The 22297-nt window shown below is 37.0% G+C and overlaps 1 protein-coding gene across 1 annotated transcript in view; it reads left to right on the top strand.

Moving 5' to 3' along the window:
• ADGRG4 (adhesion G protein-coupled receptor G4) overlaps nucleotides 1-22297 on the top strand; it is a 114031-nt gene that overhangs the window by 5709 nt on the left and 86025 nt on the right. The window contains 6 exon segments of the mRNA XM_023757139.1: nucleotides 2178-2365; nucleotides 2368-2611; nucleotides 2614-2770; nucleotides 6946-6968; nucleotides 18374-19593; nucleotides 19595-22288. Of these exon segments, the coding sequence (XP_023612907.1) occupies nucleotides 2178-2365; nucleotides 2368-2611; nucleotides 2614-2770; nucleotides 6946-6968; nucleotides 18374-19593; nucleotides 19595-22288 (4526 nt within the window).

Genomic DNA, 22297 nt, shown 5'->3' with positions numbered 1-22297 from the left:
TCACCACCACCAAACCAGTATTATATGAAATGCTGAAAGGTATTCTTTAAGAAGAGAAAGAAGAAAAAAGTAAAGATAAAAATTATGAACAACAATTACATATCTATCAACAAGTGAATCTAAAAATCAAGTGAATAAAAAAATCTGATGAATAGAGTAAACTGGTGAATATAATAGAATCAGGGGCATAGAAAGGGAGTGGAATGACAATTCTCGGGGGGGGGAAGGGGTGTGGGGGGTGTGGGAAGAGACTGGACAAAAATCATACACCTATGGATGAGGACAGTGGGGGTGGGTAAGGGCAGAGGGTGGGGTGGGACCTGGGTGGAGGGGAGCTATGGGGGGGGGAGAGGAACAACTGTAATAATCTGAACAATAAAGATTTATTTAAAAAAAGATTATGATACATTCTCTTTTAAGGGACAAATAAACCCTGGAAATTTATTTTTACCATAAAACTCTTTCTTAAATGTTGTACATGATGTCATTTTGGAGGGCTGAACAGAAAAGCAATGTTAACGAACCATAATAAAGCCTTGGGTTTCATGATTATCACTTTGTGGGGATTAACTCTTGATTTATTAGCCACATGAAAGATGATAATATAATCACATAAGCCAGATACAGAAATAAGCATTTGCTCATCTGCCATGGACAGTCCAGAAATAGCTCCCTGGCAGGTGAATGGTTTAAGTTCTGGCACATGGGTGTGTGATATATGTGTATGTGTGTGAATGTGTGGGAGTCAGCATGTACTTGTTTGCTTTTGGATGATGTTCAGTGGAGGAATGGAGGGAGAAAATACCATAAGGCTACAGAATGTCTAGAAGCTTTCATTTGGGGACATCTCCCAGAAGCACAGAAGTGGTCACTTCCTGCCAGTTTCTTTAGTGCGCTGTTATGGGCTACCAGTTTTAGATTGGTGGTCTCAACGTTACACCCCTAATTCAGAGACAACTTGGAATTCTGTCCTACCATAAAGCTTTTTTTTGATTTGTCTTAGGCTGTGCTGGAACTGGAATTAGGTTGATGCTCAGCAATTATATATTTGCTTAGTGGCCTGGGGTGTAAAGTTTATAACGGTAATAGTATAATGACTCATCAATAGCTTTCCATGAAATAAATGGCATACTCAATTTAAATTTTCATACATATTGCCAAATTGCCCATCAAAACACGTTACCAATGTACATACTCTTCAGCAATGTTTGAGAGGACTTTGTATACATAATCATCTCACTTAACCGTCAAACAATCTTGTAAGGCCAGTAGGTTAGAGGTATTATCTGGCATAGACTATAATGTGAATGGTGGCCCCTAGAGTTGTGCATAAATACAACACTGTGGCTCGGAATTCCCATTTTACTGAAGTAAACATTAAGGCATAGAAATATTAAGTTACTTGTTCAAAGTCACACAGCTGATGAATGTCAGAGCTGGGATTCCATCCCAGGCTGTGTGACTCCAGCGCCAGTGAAAACTGACTTCATGGACATCTAGAGCCTCTTAAAGCTTCTGCAGCCTCCTTTGAGGAGATGGAAGGAGGGAATCAAGATACACTCCGGGTTGTGGCATTTCTACCATTCCTGGGTGCAAACAGAAGCCCTGGCACTTCAGTATTGTCCAGCTGGCCATTCGTCAGGCCCCTGTCAGTGCCTTCAGTGAGAAGCAGTCTTCAGAGGCAGAATAATCAGATAATTTGGTTTAGGAAAAGGCATTGGATAAATAAATTGCTGCTGCACCATGAATATAATAAGGCAGTTAGGTAGATAGAAATAGTTACCTTTTGATTATGTGAGTGGAATTATGTGCAGCAAATTTTAAGTCCAAACTGCCTTTTCCTTGGCCTCCCCCCAGTCCACTAGCCATACACTTCTAACTGCCTCCCTAAATTATCCAGCTTATGTGTGCTCTGGGAACACTAATCTAACTGTTCACATTAGCCCAGGCAAAATATAATTAGGAAGAAACTCTTCTGCCAAAAAAGTCACATGCTGATGTCAAATAGATATGATTTTTTTATATCTACTATTTGGCTTATTTGTACCAGTATTGATTTACAATAGTACCATTGCATAATATAGATTTGACTATATAGCTAAAAAAGATGACAAAATACAATTTCTTGTTACTAAAATTTCAATTGTTTTCCCTTCACCTTCCCAAAATTTGGACAGATGCACTTTCACTAAAAGGAAAAAGGCTGGATTTTTATGGAAGAGCTCACACATATGTAAGCCTGACCAACACCATTCCTGAACTCATTTGATTCACAGAATGCATTGACCTGGTATTTGTGGATGACAAATCAAGTGATTGTTTGGCCATCTCCTATATTATTAGTAATATATTATTATCAGTAATATAGGAGAAGACATAGACCTTGGGCTTGCAGGAGATCACCAGCAGTTAACACTATACAACTTGTGCAAAACCTTTTATATCCATTACCACTTGATTCCATTTCAATGACATGCAGTATGCTTGATATGGGATGGCATGAAAGGCAAATTAGAGCTCTTCCTGAATAAAGAAAGAATACTGGTAATGATGGGTCAACCACAAAACCTGACACCTAATGGGACTCTGTTTCTAGGACATTTTCTTAAGAACAGAAACAGGTTAAAAGTATGGTGCCTTGATTCACTGGTAGCTTGTACTACTTACAACTCTGGGACTACATCCTGGAAAATGAGGAGTTTATGAAGTGCTTGGGTGGAAACATAGTTAGTTGGGAAGATGTTTGGCTCGTCAACAAGATCATCCAACTGTTGACACAAGACTGCGCTGCTATGAGCAACTTATGAATTGTCCTCCTTAGTAAGGGTAGCAGTGATGCAGTACTCTTCTGCTTGCTACTCCAAATGACTCACTCCTAGCTCACAGCTCTGTCTTCCTCAGAGAGTACTCCAGTTTTGTCAGCTACTTTTCTTTGTCTTTTATTTTGATATAATTTCAAACTTACAGAAATATTGCAATAGGACAAAGAACTTCTGTATATTCCTTACCCAGATTCACCATTTGTTAAATTTTCCTTATGTTTTATTATTCTCCCTCTCTCTTTCTCTTTCCTCCTCCCTACACACACACACACACACACACACACACACACACACACACACACACACTATTTATTTGTTTCTTAATGATTTAAAAGTTGCAGACATAATGCCTCATGATCCCTAAATAATACCCCTAAGTATCTCAGTGTGTATTTCCTAAGAAAGAGGACATTCTCTTACATAACCATGGTACAATGATCAATATCAGGAAATTTAACATTGATATAATACTAATACCTAATTCATAGTCCATATTCAAATTTAGCCAATCATCCTAATAATTTTCTTTATAGCTGTTTTTGCCTGATCCAAGATCCAGTTCAGGATCACACATTAAATTTAGTTATCATGTCTCATTAGATTCTAATCTGGAACAAAACATTCTTTCCTTGTCTTTCATGATGCTAATTTGTCCCATTACTGGTATTGGTAACTTTGATCATTTGATTCTGATGGTGATTGCTAGATTTCTCCATTATAGTTACTACTTTTTCCGTTGCAATTAATAAGTAATTTCTCGGGAGATATTTGGAAGGTATGTAGATATCTTGTTCTTATCAAACTTTCACCCAGTAGTTTTACATCTATTGATGATTCTTGCCCCAATCACTTATTATTATAAAGTTTGCAAATTGATGATTTTTAAAACTTCATTTTTCTACATTTATTAGTCTTCTATTGTAAGGAAGAGTGTTCTCTTCTTCACATTTACTTATTTTTTCTAGTTTTTTATGTGTTTATATCAGCATAAACTCATAGATTCTTAATTTGGATTGCAATCTGTTGCTATCATTTATTTTGATGTTCAAATTGGCCCAGATTTGGCCAGTGGGAATCCTTCAATCTGGCTCTTGTGTCCTTTTGACATGTTCCCATCATTTTTGAGCACTTCCTTACTTTTGGCACAACAAGATATTACAGGCTCATCTTGCACTTTCTCTTTTCAATCCAAGGATCAGTCATTTTACCAAAGAGCCCTGGTTCCTTTTAATGGGCAATGGTATTTATAAACCAATTTATTTTTTTTGGGGGGGGGAGCAATGATGATCTTAGAATGGAGTTCTTGTAAGAAAACTGGCTTTTTATAATTACACACCTATTTCCCCCTTCTTTCCAGTTTTGATGAGGAAATAAAAAATTGTTTTTCTCTGTGCAACTCCACTGTCCCCTTAAGTCCAATCTTCTCCAGTCCTGAAGTGTGGGTAAAGTCAGTGATAATAACATCAAGATTGGATTTTATCTCATTTTTTCAAATGTTCACTTATTCTTAGAGGAGCAATATTTACTGCTCTTATGGATTTTGGGTAGGGAGTCAGTGAGGGAATGGGGGGCTAGATCCATGTCTAATAGAGCTCTCACAGACTATGGAAATACGTTTTTACCAACCACCTGCATGCTGTTTGAATTAATGGCAGAGGCATATTCCAGGAGGTTTCTGTGTTTCTTTGAGATCAGACTAATGCAAAGGAACAGTTTCTGTGTTCTTTTGAGCTACCACCTAAACACATTTGTGTGTTTTTTTTCTTCTCTGAAGTCTTGAAAATAAAAGAGAATAGTCCTAGATTATAAAACTGAGCTGGAGACTAGTAAACTTAAGCCTGAACAGCTCACCCAAATCAGTTTAAAGTGACTTTATCTTTGATCTAAGAAACTAGAAGCATGGTTCCATTAAATCCATATGGTTAGCAGCAATCTTTGAAAACCTACTCTGGCCAGTGAATTGCTATGACCTTTCCTACCACTTTGCTGGTAAATTGCTAAATCTAACTGATGTGTTAAAGTACTAGACAGCCCTTATTTATTTTGCTCATTTGTACACTTAATGTAAAATCTATTCTCTTGGTCTGATTAAGTCTTGGTGGCCATAATACACAAATAATCTAACACAACAAATAGGCAAAAGAAAATACAGCCTAAAATGACAATAAGCAAAAGGAATAGAAAAATGTTGCTTTTACTATTCAGGTTTCTTCAAATGTTCTTTCCAAACCTTAGATCAGGGATTCCTGACTTGAGGTCCAAAATGGCCTTGATAGGTGGACAAAGCCCTTGAAATGGTATACAACATCCTAAATATGCAGTATGGATTTTCCTCTGAGGACAGAGTCTATAGTTTTCATCATATTCTAAAATATTAAGATAATTTCTGACTTTTACTAAGTTCTTACCATGTGCCAGACATTTTATAGATGAGAAGAGGCTCAGAGAAGTTAAGTAAATTGCTTAAGGTCACTCATCAAATAAGCAGTGTAGCTGGGATTTAAACAGGGTTGTTTTTTTTAATTAATAATTTTTATTTCTTAAAGTATTAAAAAGAGTATTACATATGTCTCCCCCCCCCCCTTGACATTCCCCTGGCCCCTACCCCCCCCCCCCCGGTGTCTTGTGTCCATTGGTTAATCTTATATGCATGCATATAAGTCCTTCGGTTGATCTCTTAATGCCCCCCCCTCAACCCTCCCCAGGCTTCCCACTGTAGTTTGACAGTCTGTTCAATGTTGCTCTGCCTCTGCATCTACCCCTGTTCATCGGTCTATACTGGTCCCCATTATCTGTCCCAACCTCACTGGAGCAGTCCCGACCTCACCGGGGCCGTTTCAGCCTCACCGGGGCCGTCCCAACCTCACCGGGGCCGTTTCAACCTCACCGGGGCTAAACAGGGTTTTGTCAGGTTGCAAAGCCCATGTTCTTTTTACCCCCACACCATTAGTACTAACTCAAAGGAATCTGTGCCCCCCCCCAAAAGGTTATGAACCACTGTCTTAAAAGCTTACTTTGAAAGGAATTGCTGGTACTGATAACCCACCTGGGGAAATTAGACTGCCAGCCACAATCACTGCCTGCTCATCACTAAGGAAACTGTAACACCATAGAATTTCTTCTACCTCCGTCTTGGCCATATGACATCTGAGAAAATGGGGCAATTATATGAATCAATAGGAGTGATTACATTTCTAGCTTCAGCTTTTGCCTAATAAATTGTTATTTATGGTCCATAGAAAGATTATGACCTTTAAAAAATAAATTTTGATGAACACATTGCTAGGTTACAAATCTCAATAAATCTACTTACACATAAATTATATATGTGTGTATTTATATATTCATGAGAACAAGGCTTTTGGGAACATTTGCTAAAAGCTGTGAACCCTACCTGGGTTTAATAAAAAAGTATTCACTATAGTTAGAGGTGTCTCAGGAATATTTAAACAGCACAATGATAAATAATAATAACAAAAGTTACGACTCATTAGTAAATTAGTTTTGGAGTAGTTTTTAAGCATCTTTTCTTTATTTTTAAAAATTTACATGTAATACATTATGATTTTGAATAAAATAAACTCAAACCATAAAAAAGTACATGAAGTAGAAAATAAAACCTACTGAGAATCCTCTCTACATAGGTGTCTATTTTATTTAGTTTTACCCCTATGGATTAAGTAAGTGTGTGTGTATTATGTATGGGTGTGTATAGATGTGTATAGTTTAAAAATAATATATTCATAAATACATATTTTTCTACAATTTGATTTATTTTTACTATATTATCATGGACACATCAGTACATTTACCCCAAGTGCCTCTCCCTAAAATTAATAATTGTTAGCAATTTATTATGTATCCTTGTAGAAACAATTTAAAACTTGGGTTTACATGTAAATGTTCTTTGTTTTCCTTTTTCAAAGTTAGATTATCATTATATGCATAGTCTTCTGTATCTTGGTTTTACATTTAATACATGTTGGTTATATTTCATATTAAAAAATATAGAGCTATCTGGTTATTGGGGGGTGATGCTGATTAGCAAGGTAAAATAAGGACATGCTATAATCTATCCAACAAACTCCCTTTGAAGAACTTTTAAGTTGCTTCCAGTTTTTAGCTGTGACAGTAGTCTACAATATTGTTAAAAGGAATGGATAGTGACAGGAATTTCTTGAAGTGACCATTAGGGACTGATCATAAACTAAAATACCTCTCTAGGTATGTTGAACATAATTTCTGAATCTCACTCAGATACATGAACCAACAAAGGATTTGTTCTGACTTGTGAATGTATGAAGATGAAGTGTCTTCCTAAAGATATGCAGATTAAATTACTCTTAGTTATCCGTTTGAGAAGTCCACTCTTTGAAAAGAATGAAATAACACGAATTGAGTCCATCCTGAGAAATCTACACTGTATCAAAACGTAGGGTCCCTGTATGTGTGGAGCTATCAATTTGCTAAGATTTATTGATTGATCTAATGATCCAGATGCTTTGAATTACTTTATGAACTCGCCATTCTTAAAAATGTGCAGAGATTTATTACATAGTTTATGTACTTTCTAAGGCCTTTGGCCCACTATTAAGCCTTCTATCCATTTATCAGCTCTGATAGAAAAGATTCCGTGCTGATGGGCTCCTCTAGCTAAAAGGCAATTTTATTTTGCTTTTGTATATCAATTCTCTGTGCTATCTTATTTTTCATCACAAAGATAAGCAGGATCTGTTTGTAGTTTGTTTAAACCTCCTTATTTGTATTCACTTGCACAGGGTGACATTATCCTATAGATTCAGAGATGGAGGCTCTAGCCATTCCCTCTCTCTATCACAGAATTCATTTTTCATTTCCTTGCCTGGAAATTGAATACAGACATCACTTTGAGAATTGTTTTTTCATCATTTTAAAGATGTTCATTTTGCTTTTTTGTTTGTTTGTTTGTTTACCCCACAGGCAGATCTGTCTGTGGCAGTTTCTGGTTACCACTAGCTATCACAAATCTAATAAACACACTCTGAATTATATTTACAGAGTTGATTGAAAGAAAAACCAGGTGCAATATGCAAGCTAGAAAAACACAAAGACTTAATATGAGGTGATATACTCAAATCACAAAGAGAATTTGGTACCTTAGCAAATGTTCTACTTAATATTCTGTTGGTAGGTACATCTGCAACAAAATGACTCATAAATATTCAGCTACTCTATACCTCTGTTCTCCAGCTCCCAATGATTGCAATGATACAATTGTGTCTAGAGTGAAGGAGCAAATGGCAATTAAGCCCACAGGCTCCTGTGAATTAGCATGGATTATCCCCACTTTAAAATATGGAGCCAGCTCATGCAAATCATTTGTGCAAATGATCACTTATTCACAAGTGGGAACAGAATGAATGTGGCAAGACATGTTTTTTTTTTTTTTGTACTTAATGATATTCATTTTATTTTATTTTTATTTTTTTTATTGCTTAAAGTATCACAAAGAGTATTACATATGTCTCCTTTTTTTCTCCCCTTGACCTTCTCCTGGCCTCCCCTACCCCCCAGTGTCTTGTGTCCATTGGTTATGCTTATATGCATGCATACAAGTCCTTTGGTTGATTTCTTACGCAAGACATGTTTTTGAGCCCTTTAAAAATGGAGGCCAGATTCCATGGCTTCTGTGATTCCTCCAGTCCAAATGGACATTCAGTTGTTGCTCAACTACCTGCAGAGTGTGACCTTTGAATTTGCTTTTTTTAAACTGAATTTTTATTGAGCTGGAAATCCCTTGTACACTTTGCCCCATTTTCCCCAGTAATACTATTTTGCAAAGCTATAGTATATCAACTAGAATATTGGCATTGATAACATTCACCAATCTTGCTCAGATTTTATTCATTTACTTATACTTGTGTGTATCAAGTTCTATACAGTGTTTTTTTCTTTTTTTTAATTTTTTTTATTGCTTAAAGCATTACAAAGGGTATTACATATATGTCCTTTTTTTCCCCCGCCCTTGACAATACCCTGGCTTCCCCTACCCCCCAGTGTTTTATGTTCATTGGTTATGCTCATATGCATGCATACAAGTCCTTCAGTTGATCTCTTACCCCCCTCCCTCCTGACCCCCAACCCTCCCCGGCCTTCCCGCTGCAGTTTGACAATCTGTGTGAGGCAGCTCTGCCTCTGTAACTATTATTGTTCAAAAGTTTATAATGGTCTCTATTATCCATGAATGAGTGAGATCATGTGGTATTTTTCCTTCATTGACTGGCTTATTTCACTTAGCATAATGCATCTGTGACAGTTTCTCTCTACCACCACAGTCAAAATACTGAACAGTTTCAATTCCACACAGATTCCTAATGTTACCCCTTTATAAACACTCCCATCTCCCTTCTACCCTTTCCTGCAGCTCCACTCTGCTCTCTGCCTCCCTAACTCTTGAGAACCACTAATATGCCCTTCTTTCAAAAGTTTTGTCATTTCAAAAATGAATCATACAGTATATAACCTTTTTGGATTGGATCCCCCCCCATTACTCAGCATAATTCTCTGGAGATCCATCCAAGTTGTTGCTTGTATCAATAGCTCATTCCTTTCTACTGCTAAGTAGTATTCCATGGAATAGATATACTAGAGTTTGCTTAGCCATTCACCTATTAAAAGACATATAGACTGATTCCAATTTTTTTCTATTAAAAATAAACAATTACAATTTTTTGTGTACAGGTTTTTATGTGGACATGAGTTTTTATTTCTCTGGGGTAAATGACCAGGAGAATGATTGCTAGGCCGTGTGGTAGTTACACATTTAATTTTACATAAAATTGTCAGACTGTTTTCCAAAGTGGCTGTACGATTTTATATTCCCACCAGCAATGCATGAGTGATCCAGTTTCTCTTCATCCTTGCCAGCATGTTGTGTTGTCATTAGTTTTTATTTTAGACATTCTGGTGAATGTATAGTGATGTTTCATTGTGGGTTTAATCTGCATTTCCCTGATGCCTAATGGTGTTGAACATCTTTGCTGTGATTATTTGCCCCATCTGTATATCCTCTTCAGTGAACTGTCTATTCATAGCATTTGCCCATTTTTTTTAAACTTGGGGGTGTTTTTACTGTTGCGTCTTCGTAGTTCTTTATATATTCTAGTCCTTTGTTGGATATGTATTTTGCAAATATTTCCTCCTAGTCTGTAGGTTGCTTATTTTTTATCCCTTTCATTTGTACTTTTGTGGAGCAAAATCTTTTAGTTTTGATGAAGTCCAACTTACCAGTTTTTCTTTTTGTGTAGCATGCTTTTTAGTGTCAAGTGTAAGAACTCTTTGCTTAGTGTTAATTTTGTATCCTCCAACTTTAACTTACTTTTAAGTTCCAGGAGTTTTGTTGTTGTTGTTGTTTGTTTGTTTGTGTGTGTGTTTTTAGATTCCTTGGGATTTTCTACTGAACAGCTGTATCATTTACAATGCCTTTTATTTTTCTTTCCTCACAGGAGTGCCTCTAACTTCCAATACCATGTTGAGTAAGAGTGGTGAAAGTAAACATCCTTGCTTAGTTCCCAACTTAGTGGGAAGACAGTCTCTCGCCATTATGGTTGACATTAACTGTATGTTTTTTGGTGGTGTTCTTTCTCAAGTTGATATAAATACCATCTATTCCTAACTTCCAAGATATTTTATCATGAATGAATCTGAGACATTGTTAGATGCCTCTTCTATATCAGATGATCTTGTTTGCCAAATCATTCTAATTAATTGCTAGGCTTAGAATTTGAAAGAATCATTAATTCCTATGGATCCTGGTTAAAAAGGTACTGACATTTCATTGGATTGCCTTTATTTGGGATATGAAGGACTCTTCAAGGCAAATAATGTTTCAGGGCATAGACATAATTTGGGGTTCCCATTGGGTTTCCATCCCTAGGCTGGAAAGGGCACCTTCATGTTTTGGTTTAGAGCTCTCCTCTAAGGTTTATGTCTTACTGTTTTTGGGTTACTGCTTTTTCGGATGCTTTGTGTAAAAGGGCACCTTCATGTTTTGGTTTAGAGCTCTCCTCTAAGGTTTATGTCTTACTGTTTTTGGGTTACTGCTTTTTCGGATGCTTTGTGTAAATTGAATGCATGAATGTATGGGTACTACATAATTGAAGCACTGGCACATATTGTCATATTTCTTCTCTACATATTTTACCTGCAGAAATCTCATCTTCTCAATACCGTGCCTCTCTGGGCCTCATCTCTGAATGAAAGGATTGAATACAATCTCCAAGACTTAGTTGTAAAATTCTGTGATTTTAATTAAGGAAGACTTCTTATTAATAAAGACTTTAGAAGAAAAACTTGGTACAAATAATCCCTCTGGGAGGGAAAAAGTCTTTCCTCTGAAAGATTCAATTAGAGATTTGCTGAAATATGTAAATCCAGGCTTCAGGTTAAAATGAAGCACTGTAAGCTGCATTATTTCCTATGCCACCTGCTTGCAATTTTGTTCAATTAATTTGCTTCTAAAAATGTTATGCTTCCATTTGAGATACTTACTGAAAGTGTTAATAACAATTAACATCTATAGCTCAGACCTCTCTAGATAAAAATTTCATGCCTAACTCCCATCCTTTGTGTTCTCAAAGAGTTTCCAATTGCAAGTTAGGATTCCTCTAATAGTGTTTCTTGAAAACTGCATCAAAGAAGATAACTTAGATATTTATGGTATTTAGTTTTATTGTTTTTCTAAAAAGTGAATGCAGCTCCATTAATCATTTATAAAGAAGTGAAAATTGTGAACTCTTCTGTCATGAATTAGTGCATTCATAGACTTTCAGACTCTGGGATGGCACACTCCTCAAATGTCATATAAGTGATATTTCAACAGGTTTGCTAAGCCAATTGGCTGTGGTAAAGCCAGATGGAAACCAAGATCCTGACAATTCTTTTACTTGTAGTCATGGAAAAATCTGAAGGCAAAAAGCTTGAGATGTATAGTGTGTTGCTGAAATATACATTTCTTAATAAGACTTAACAGAATGTGAATCACTGATAATTTAAACAGTGTTGTAATATTAAGTCAAAAAGTACTACTTTTGTAAAATTTATCTTTATTGTTGAAAGTATTGCAGATGTCCCCCTTTTCCCACCAATTGACCTCCACCACCCCACCCCTGCCCACCCAGGCCTACTGCATTGTTGTCTGTGTCCATGGGTTATACATATATGCATATAAATTATTTGGTTAATCTCTTCCCTCCTTCCTTCCCTCTGAGATTCATCAGTCTGTTCATGCTTCCATGTGTCTGGATCTATTTTGTTCATCAGTTTATTTTGTTCATTAGATTCTACATATAAGTGAGATCATGTAATACTTGTCTTTCTCTGACTGGCTTATTTCACTTAGCATAATACTCTCCAGGTCCCACCACGCTGTCCCAAAGATTAAGAGAAGATTTTTTACAGCTGGATAGTATTCCATTGTATAAATGTATCACAGCTGTTTTATCCTCTCATCTACTGAAGGACACTTGGGCTGTTTCCAAATCTTAGCTATTGTAAATAGTGCTGCTATGAACATAAGGGTGCATATATTCTTTCTGATTGGTGTTTCTGATTTCTTGGGACATATTCCCAGAAGTGGGATCGCTGGGTCAAAAGGCAGTTCCATTTTTAATTTTTTGAGGAGACTCCATACTGTTTTTCATAATAGCTGCACCAGTCTGCATTCTACCAGCAATGTACTAGGTTCTCTTTTCTCCACATCCTCCTCAACACTTGTCATTTGTTGATTTGTTGATGAAAGCCATTGTGACAGTGTGAGGTGATACCTCATTGTCATTTTAATTTGCAACTCTCTGATGATTAGAGACTTTGAGCATTTTTCATGTGTCTCTTTGCCATCTGTATGTCCTCTTTGGAGAAATGTCTATTTAGGTCCTTTGCCCATTTTTTAATTGGATTATTTATCTTCCTTTTGTTAAGCTCTATGAGTACTTTATATATTTTGGAAATTAACCCCTTATCAGATGTATCATTGGCAAATATTTTCTCCCATACAGTGGGATCTCTCTTCATTTTGTTGATGCCAAAAAGTACTTCTATACAACTTTGACTTTTCTCCTTATAAATGTGTATACTTTTGTCAACTCATATATAGAGTCAATTGCAGGCTTCCAATTATCACTCATTCTATTTGCTACTGACTGCAGAATCCTAATGAACATCCTACAGATATTTTAGTATTTCTATATATGAAAATTAAAAGTAATTTTAATGCTCAAGACAATGAAACAACTCAATAGATTGTCTACCACCATAATTATCCCTACATCATAGATTATATACATCCCAGGTAGATAAATTTAAAGTGCTAATTTCCCAATGGTAAATATGCATGATTTCATTTTAGGTGATTGAAAATTGAGAAAAGTTATGACTCAATCTTGAATTTTACAATGTACAATTTTCACTTGGATGTCCCACGATCACCCCATATTCCACTTATCCAAGTCTGAACTGGGTGTTCTTCTTAGTGAGTCTGTCTTCTCAATTTTACTATGCCTATGAATACACCACTATCTTCCAATTTGACTTTTTAAAATAAGCATCTCTTTGGACTTCTCTGTCTTCTTCATCTCTTAAACTTCTTGTTACTATAAGCTGTCAATTCTTCCTTTCCAATAGTTATGAGATTCCACTCATATCATTCTAATCCCTCATTATTTCCACTTATTATGTTAACCTACAATTTTTTATTAGGCATCTATCATGTACCAGGCACTGTGTTAGTTAGGTATTGGAAATACAATGGTGAGCAAAGAGAGGTGAGATCTCTGCCCATACATTGTAGTGTAGAAGGAAGACATTAATGAGCACACACAAATGTAAAACTGCAGCTGTGACAAGTATTATGGGGGAAAAGGTATAAGGTGTCATAAGAGCCTAGAATAGATTGGTTTGACCTAGTTATGGAGGCTTCCTTGAAGAAGTGATGTATGAGTTGAGATCTTAAAGATGAATAGAAGTTAATGAGATGAAGAAAGTTGGGAAGAACATTCTAACTATAGCTAACAGTATATGCAGTGAGTGGCCTTATGATGGGAAAGAGAATACCAAGTGTTGGAGAACTGAAACCAGGATGATGGGCTGAAGACCAGAAAACAAGGGAGAAACTTCACACAAAGTGAGCCTGGAGGGATAGGTAGGGACCAAACTGTGCATAGCTCTATAGACTCTATTAAGAAAATTGTTTTTTTTTTAATTTTGTGAATAATGGACGGCCACTAAAGGGAGCACTGTGTGTGTGTGTGTGTGTGTGTGTGTGTGTAATTTGCATTACAAAAAATCATTCTGATTGTATTATGGAACAGATTGGAGGGGGCCCAAGAGGAGAGGCAGAGTCCTATTAGGAGGCTACTGTAGTAGTGCAGGTGAGTGATTGATGGTTTCTTCTTAAGGGCCATAAGTGATAGAGATGGAGAGAAACAGGTGGAGTCAAGAGATATTTAGGAGGTAAGATCCACAGGATAAGATTATGGGTTGGCTATGGCAGGTGAAAGAGAAAATGAAGGAGACAGAGGGAGAGGGTTTTGGATTGCATAACTGAAGTTTGATGGTGCCATTCACTGAAGGAATGCTGAAAGATAATCCAGTTTGGAGAGAAGATAGAGTTTAGTTGGGGCATATTGAGTTTGAGATGTTAATGATATATCCAAGTGATGATGTCAAGTAAGCAATTGGTTATATAACTGTGGAGCTCAGAATAGAGATCTGGTCTAAAGATTGAATTTTGAGATTCATATGTGTATAGGTGTCAATTGGAATACTGTGTGTGGAGAAATTATAGAGGGAAAGGGGAAGAGGTACTGGGACCAAGCCTTGAGGGACTCTAATAATAAATAACCAGGTAAAATAGGGTGAGTCTGCAAAGGAGAGGAATAGCCAGATAAGTAGGAGAAAATCCAACAGCATGTTATGTCATGGAAGTAAAAAAAAGTATTTAAAGAAGGATGGAGTGGGCAACATTGTCAAAAGTTGTTGAGAGGTCAAGTAAGATGAGGACTGAAAAAGTATTTATATATTTACTTGGAGCCAATTGGTGGCCTTAATGAATGCTGTTCCGTTGAATGATGATGACTGAAGCCAGGTTAGTGGGCTAAAGAATGGAGCAAGAAAAACAGACTCCTAGATACAGAGGACAGACTGACAGCTGTCAGAGGGGAGGAGGGCTGGGGGACTGGGTGAAATAGGTGAAGGGATTAAGAAAAACAAACAAACAAACAAAAAACCCCTCACGGACATAGACCAGTGATGGCGAACCTATGACACGAGTGTCAGAGGTGACACGCGAACTCATTTTTTTGGTTGATTTTTCTTTGTTAAATGGCATTTAAATATATAAAATAAATATCAAAAATATAAGTCTTTGTTTTACTATGGTTGCAAATATCAAAAAATTTCTATATGTGACATGGCACCAGAGTTAAGTTAGGGTTTTTCAAAATGCTGACACACCGAGCTCAAAAGGTTCTCCATCACTGACATAGACAATAGTATAGTGATTGCCAGAGGGAAGGTGGGTAGGAACAGATGGAAGAAGGTAAATGGGGGATAAGTGGTGATGGAAGAAGACTAGACTTTGGATGGTGAGCTCACAAAGCAAAGTGCAGATGATGTATTGTAGACTTCTACACTTGAAACTTATATAACTTATTGACCATGTAACTACAATAAATTCAATTTAAAACAAAAGAACAGGGCAGGAGAACTTAGAGTCAGACAGTAGAGATAAATTTTCTTTAAAGAAATTTGAATGTGATGGGGAAGACAGAGATAGGGCACTACCTGCAGAAGAATGTGGGATTTTTATATTTTATTTTAGGAGACTACAATGTTTTACATGAGGAGGGAAAGGCTCCTTAGGGGAAGGAGGGATAACTGCTGGTGTAAGGTTACTGAGACATTAGCGCAGCTAAATTTTTATCTGTTGACTTTATTTTTTCCTATGAAGTAAGAGGCATGATTATTTGATAAATATATGGTGTAGAATTTGAGAATGGGGAAGGTCATAAACAGCTAGTGTAGATAGTGGGAGCATAAATTGACCAGAGAAAAGTAGTAGGATGGCTGGACAGTGTGAAAAGTTTATTTGAGTTTGAGATGGCCATGAATTTATAGAAATACTATTTATCCTTTTATGTGTCTGTGTCAGCAGTGCTTGATTGCTCAAGTGCAGATATTAAGGCAATGGATAATTAGGCTGTCCCTGATTTGGTGGAAGTGAGGTGAGGAAGAGAACACTACCAGCCAGGCTCCTGAAGGGTCTCTTTGCCTTCAGTGTTTTCACATTCCTACCTATCCTGTATACTGCCACAAGAATTATTTTCCTTAAAGACTACTTTTTATCAACTCCTTTTTTTTGCTCAAGAACCTGCACCCTTCCAAACGGTGTAGTGAGTAAGAACACAGCTGATAGACCTTGGTTTGAACTCCTTGTGAACTCCAGCAATTCATGTAAACTTCTGACACTCCGTTTCTTCAATTCAAAATGGGGTTAATTGTAATATCTACCTTATAAGGTTATTAGGAGCATTAGATTAGATAGCATGTAGCACAGTGCTTGGCCTGTAATAAGTGCATGAAAGCTGCTATATTATATTCTCTTATCTGTTTATCCACCTTCCCCTTCAGGTTTAAGCCTAGTTTGAAATTCTCTCTCACCCCTATCCAACATACTTTCTCCCAGTTAGACTGATCTTTTCACTGCCTCCATATTCATTGTCATGTGCCTTGCCTGCTCTACCCAAACCTCATAACTTCTCAAAGGCCTGCATCTTCTAAATGAAAGCTTCCTCATTAGCTTGAAAACAGTGTTGCTCTCTCACTGCACTGATCTCCCATTGCACTTTTGGAACCTGATTAAATTCCATTGTTCACTTTATTATAAGCAGTTATTGTATTTACTGCTGGTGTAAGGTTACTGAGACATTAGGGCAGCTAAATTTTTATCTGTTGACTTTATTTTTTCCTATGAAGTAAGAGGCATGATTATTTGATAAATATATGGTGTAGAATTTGAGAATGGGGAAGGTCATAAACAGCTAGTGTAGATAGTGGGAGCATAAATTGACCAGAGAAAAGTAGTAGGATGGCTGGACAGTGTGAAAAGCTTATTATATTATTACTTTATTATATTTTTATTGTTTTGTTGAAAAATATTATTATACCAGGGTGAACAAAAGTATATTTACAGTTATAAACAGTAATTAATAAACAAATAATACAAGAATAAAGTGTTTTGTGTACTCATAACTGTAAATCTACTTTTGCTCACCTTATATTACTAAAATATTGTCTAAAATATTTTAGTAATATAAGACTTTTCCAATAAGAGTGTGAGCTTTTTGAGCCAAAGAATCATGCCATAAACTCTATGCATTTCTTACAGGACCTAGAATAGTATTCACAGTACTTGTTAAATTTAATTTACTTGAATTGAGACATAAGCCAGGTCCCAGTGACCTCTAGAGTACACAGACAATACATTACAGTACAGGAAGAAAATATTGTAAAACATCTATTTATACTTATATTCTTTGACAGTTGTTTTTGTGTATGTTTATAATGTATATTATACAAATTTATTATATATACATATATAGAGGATTGAAAAACATAAGTGGTGCATATTCAAGAAATTTTAATATTGGGGTTCAGATCAAAACATTTTTTCTATTGTCTTTAAATTAATAATAGAAATTTGATCCAGTCCAAAATAGCAAGCCTGTGGTGGGCACACGATATAATATACAGATCATGTATTACAGAAATCTACACTTGAAACCTATATAATTTTATTAACCCATGTCACCCTAATAAATTTAATAAAAATAAATAAAGAGAAAAATAAAATAGCAAACCTTTATTTGCCACAGTTAATTATGTTTTGGTCACTTACTCTTTGTCAGGTGCTATGCTAAATGTCTTACATGCATTAATTTCTCAAAACAATTTCATAAGGTAGGTATTATTATCTCACATTATATAGGAGGAAATTGAAGCACAGAGGGGTTAAGTAACTAGTCCAAGGCTATATAATGAGAAAGTGATGGGCCAGGATTTAAAACTACATCTATTTTAATCCAAAGCTTGTCCTATTTTTGAAGATTTTTAACTACACAATTCAATTTCTTTAATAGATACAAGACTATTCAAGTTATTTATTTCTTCTTAAGTAAGTTTTGATAACTTGTGTCTTTGAAAAAATGGTCCATTTTCCAAAGCTAATCCTCTCAATTAGTACGCTACTATAGCATGTACACCTCTTTCAGAAGTGCCTATGTTTTTTATGGAGACACTATGGAATAGACTTCTTACTTAACCAGGGCATTATGAGAACCATACAGAGATTTTAGAAAGTAGAAAGTCATCATAAGAAAAACCAAGTAATTGATTTTATTATATTTGATACTTAACTCCTTTTTAAAATATGAGAAAATATAGAGCTCTTTCTTAAAGAATGGTCTCTTAATTTGAAAGCTGAACCCAAAGTAACACATACTTTCTATCTTTTTCAGTTATTTCTGAAAATATGACAATTCAAGAAACAAGTACAATTCTTTCACAGCAAATAGATTTAACAACCCCATCCCAAATTACTGGACTAAAACCTCAAAATATTGTATATACTTCTACAATTATGTCTAAAGGCATACCTGTATTTAAAACTGATTATAAAACCATATCATATTCCAATACAACATCTCCACCTCTGGAAACAATGACTATACCAAAATTTTTAAAGACATCCATTTCTGAGACAGCTACATTCATAGCAGACATTTTGTCTACTTCAGCAGCTGTTGCTCTACCCACCAAGAATACTTCCACAGGCACTACTACCAATTCCATGAAAATAACTAAATCCCCATCTTCAGAGAACACAGTGACAACAAAAAGGGCTGGAACCATTTTTGAGACCTTTTATCCAACTACAGCTACTAATTTCTTATACACATCTGGATTTACCAAGAATTCAATTGTACCCAAAACTTCAGCGATTGGGTCTCCACTGGCCATTATGAAGACAGCATCTTTATGCTCATCTATTGAGTCAACATCCAAATCTACACCATCATGGCATAAACACAAATCCACAGGTATTGGAGCACTCCCTAGCTCCACAGCTAGCCAGGAGTTTCTTGCATCTACAGTTGCTGGAACTGTACCTTGGTCCACTGTGAAACAGACTTCTACTCACATTGGGACTGCATCAGCATTCCCACCTATGTCTGTGCTCATCTCCAAAGCTGCTCCAGTAGATACTGTATTTCCTAGAAATCAGGAAGCATCTACATTGGCAATGACTGATAAAAAAATATCATTTACAGTTCATTCAATGACACTTCCATCTAAGCCTATTGAGACGACTTCTGAGCTAAGAACAGTTGAAACAGAATTGACATCTACAAATTTCCAGGATGTCTCTTCACCCAGAATGGAAGATACAATATCTATCTCCATGCAAAAAGAGGCCTCTTCTATGGCCCTTTCTTTCAGGACATCCTCTTCATTAACCAGAGCTCAGAGTGTACAGACAAATATTGATACTGAGACCACACATACATCCTTGATTCCTGGAATCACACTTGCACCTGCAGCTGATGAAAGTATGCTTTCCCCCACAGTTACTGGGTCAGAATATACCAAGAATACATCCACAGATGGTGAAAATGTGTTTCCTTTTATCTCCACCAGATCAGCTTTCACATCCAGGGCATCTGAGTCTGGTCCCACACACAATAAGTGATGAAGGTGCCCATCTATTTACCAGTGAGATCAATTGGACTTCAGACCAGACCAAACTCTGTTGACGTCAATATCCATGGGAATATTCTAATACAGAACATTCATCCACAACTGCTGATGTTGATAAACCTCCAGAAGCATCCATAGAAAGTGAGGCTACCACTACCGCTGATGCTATTATTAATACTGATACCATAATAGACAGATATACAACAGCTCTATCCAACTTGACATCTCCATGTTTGGCTAATTTCTCCATAGTTTCTAGAACCACATCTATAAACAAACTGCCTGAGTTTAAACTTACCACCTTATTACTAAGAGCCACCCCTAGGTCCACAGTAGCTGGAAATCAACTTCTTTCAACATCAAAGGAAACAGTTTTTCCACCAGTAGATATAATATCTACCCTTGCTGACACTGAACTAGATTTTTCTACTGAGAGTGCTTCTGAGACTACACAAACAGAGGTAAAAAATAGAATTGCATTTGGAGAGACAACAATCCCTGTACCGGAGTCCGCAACAACACAAAGATTCAATGCTTCTGTGACAAGGAAAGAAACAACTTCCCATTATCTTAAGGGAAGATCAACTATAGCAGCAACAACAGAGGTTTCTCCATTTGCAACAATGCAGGAAGCAAGGGATGAGTCTATACAAATGGTGACAGCTTCTGTCATTGTTTCCCCTTTTCCTGATTTAGAAAAGTCGACTTCCCCATTGGATAATAAAACTGCAACTACTGAGGTGAGAGGAAGATGCCTTTCACCAAAATCAGTTAAAACCACACCTGAGACTTCCTACAATGGATCTACAGAAATCTTTAATTCCACCCACACATACACAGAAGAGTGGACTTCAGAGACTCCACCTGAAGGTAATCCAACTCCATATCCCACTTCTGGGAGCACAAAGGCATTCCCTGAACCCCTGGTTGCTTCTACCATAAGAATATTGGAAACCAGTTTTGCCACTATTCCTACAGAGAGGACAGCTATGTCCTTGTCTACTGGTATGTTTCCTCCACAACCTACAACTACCCATTCCTTAACAACCCCTGTGCCTATTATCCATATGTACTCACTGCCAGTTAATGCCTCTGCTGTCACCTCTATGGTGATGTCTGAAGAGACTAAGGTTACCATGTCTGAGCCTTCTGCACTGGACAGGGCTTCCTCCACATCTGCACTCTCAGATGTCTCACCTCTGTCATCAGCTATACTGACTACAGCATCGGTGCCACCAGTGGATCAGACTGCTTCCACAACCAGCGATATTGTGACACCTAAAGCAATTTCCTTTCTGACAGAAACTACAATCTCCTCATTGAGACCTACCAGTCCTTTGGCAACTAAGGCTGAGACCACTTTTCTGTCCACCTCAGCTGACAGAGTAACTTCATCCACACCCACTCTTGCCTGCTCTAAATATCTCCCTGACAATATTTCTGTTGTGACCTCCACTCATATGATCTCAACAATGTCTATACCAGTAGCAACCCAGTCCACATCTCAAGTAGAGGATGCTTCCACCCATGCTCTCAGCTTCCCGAATACTTTCAATGGCAGTGGAGATGTCGTTAGCCTGATTACTGCCACCACAGAAAATTATGTTATTGATGAGACCAGGCCCTCTGCCAACGAGCTTACTACCTCAGGTGGTCAGATTTCTCAGTTTTCCACAGGTCTTGCAAACATACTGGTCCCCACTCTATCAGTGACTCATATTTCTACCTTAACTTCTGACAAAGAGCAGATTATCACCTCCCTAGGAAAAACCCTTGGAACTATGGAGGTGACAGAGATATCCCCATCAAATAATCCTTTTATTTCAGAGTCTCAGAGTTCTTCATCCTTGGAAATGACAGATACAGGATTCGCTGAGACCACAAAAATTTCCAGTCATCAAACACATTCACCTTCAGAGATTTCACTTGTAACTCCCCGTGATGGAATTTCAGCTTCATCTCCTACATCTGGGCATACACAGACTATACCTACCACCTGGATCTCAAGTAACACCGATGTTCACATTTCAGAAATGTCTACCAGTCTTGGGAAAACAGCTTTCCCTTCAAAAGCTCTGACAATTACCACATTTTTGTCTCCTGACAAAGAAAGCGTAAGTGCCCTCTCAATATATACTTGCAGGACTGAGAAAATGACAGTAAGAACCACCTCTGTGACTCAACCTTTCTCATACCACCAGAACACTTCATTTGTAGATGCCATATCTTCCAGGACAACCAGAATATCAAATCCTAAAAACATCAACACAACTCTTTCACACTTGCTTTCACCCCAGACTCAACCTGAGGTGACATCAGTTGCCTCTCCCATTTCTGAAAGCACACAGACCTCCCCAGAGTCCCTGTCTTTTTCCATAACTGGACTGTCTAGTGCCAATTTTACAATTATTTCTACTGACAGGGTCACTATAGCCCTTTCTGCTCCAAGTGTAACTACCGCACTTCTTGGGAAAACATCTATGGCAACGTCCATTCCTATCTACCAGATGTCTTCACTGCCAGTTACTGCCTTCACCTCCAGAAGAGTTTCTGACACTCCTACAATACTAATGACCAAATATTCTAAAATAACACATGCAGATTGTTTGAAAAGACACTCTATAGCTACTTCTGGATGTGGGTCTGAGATTTCCTCAGTGTCAGTTCATGACTCTGCTTTTTTC

This window comes from Myotis lucifugus, unplaced genomic scaffold (assembly GCF_000147115.1).
Source record: "Myotis lucifugus unplaced genomic scaffold, Myoluc2.0 scaffold_2, whole genome shotgun sequence".
Lineage (NCBI taxonomy): Eukaryota > Metazoa > Chordata > Mammalia > Chiroptera > Vespertilionidae > Myotis > Myotis lucifugus.
This window is presented reverse-complemented; position numbering and strand designations above follow the sequence as displayed.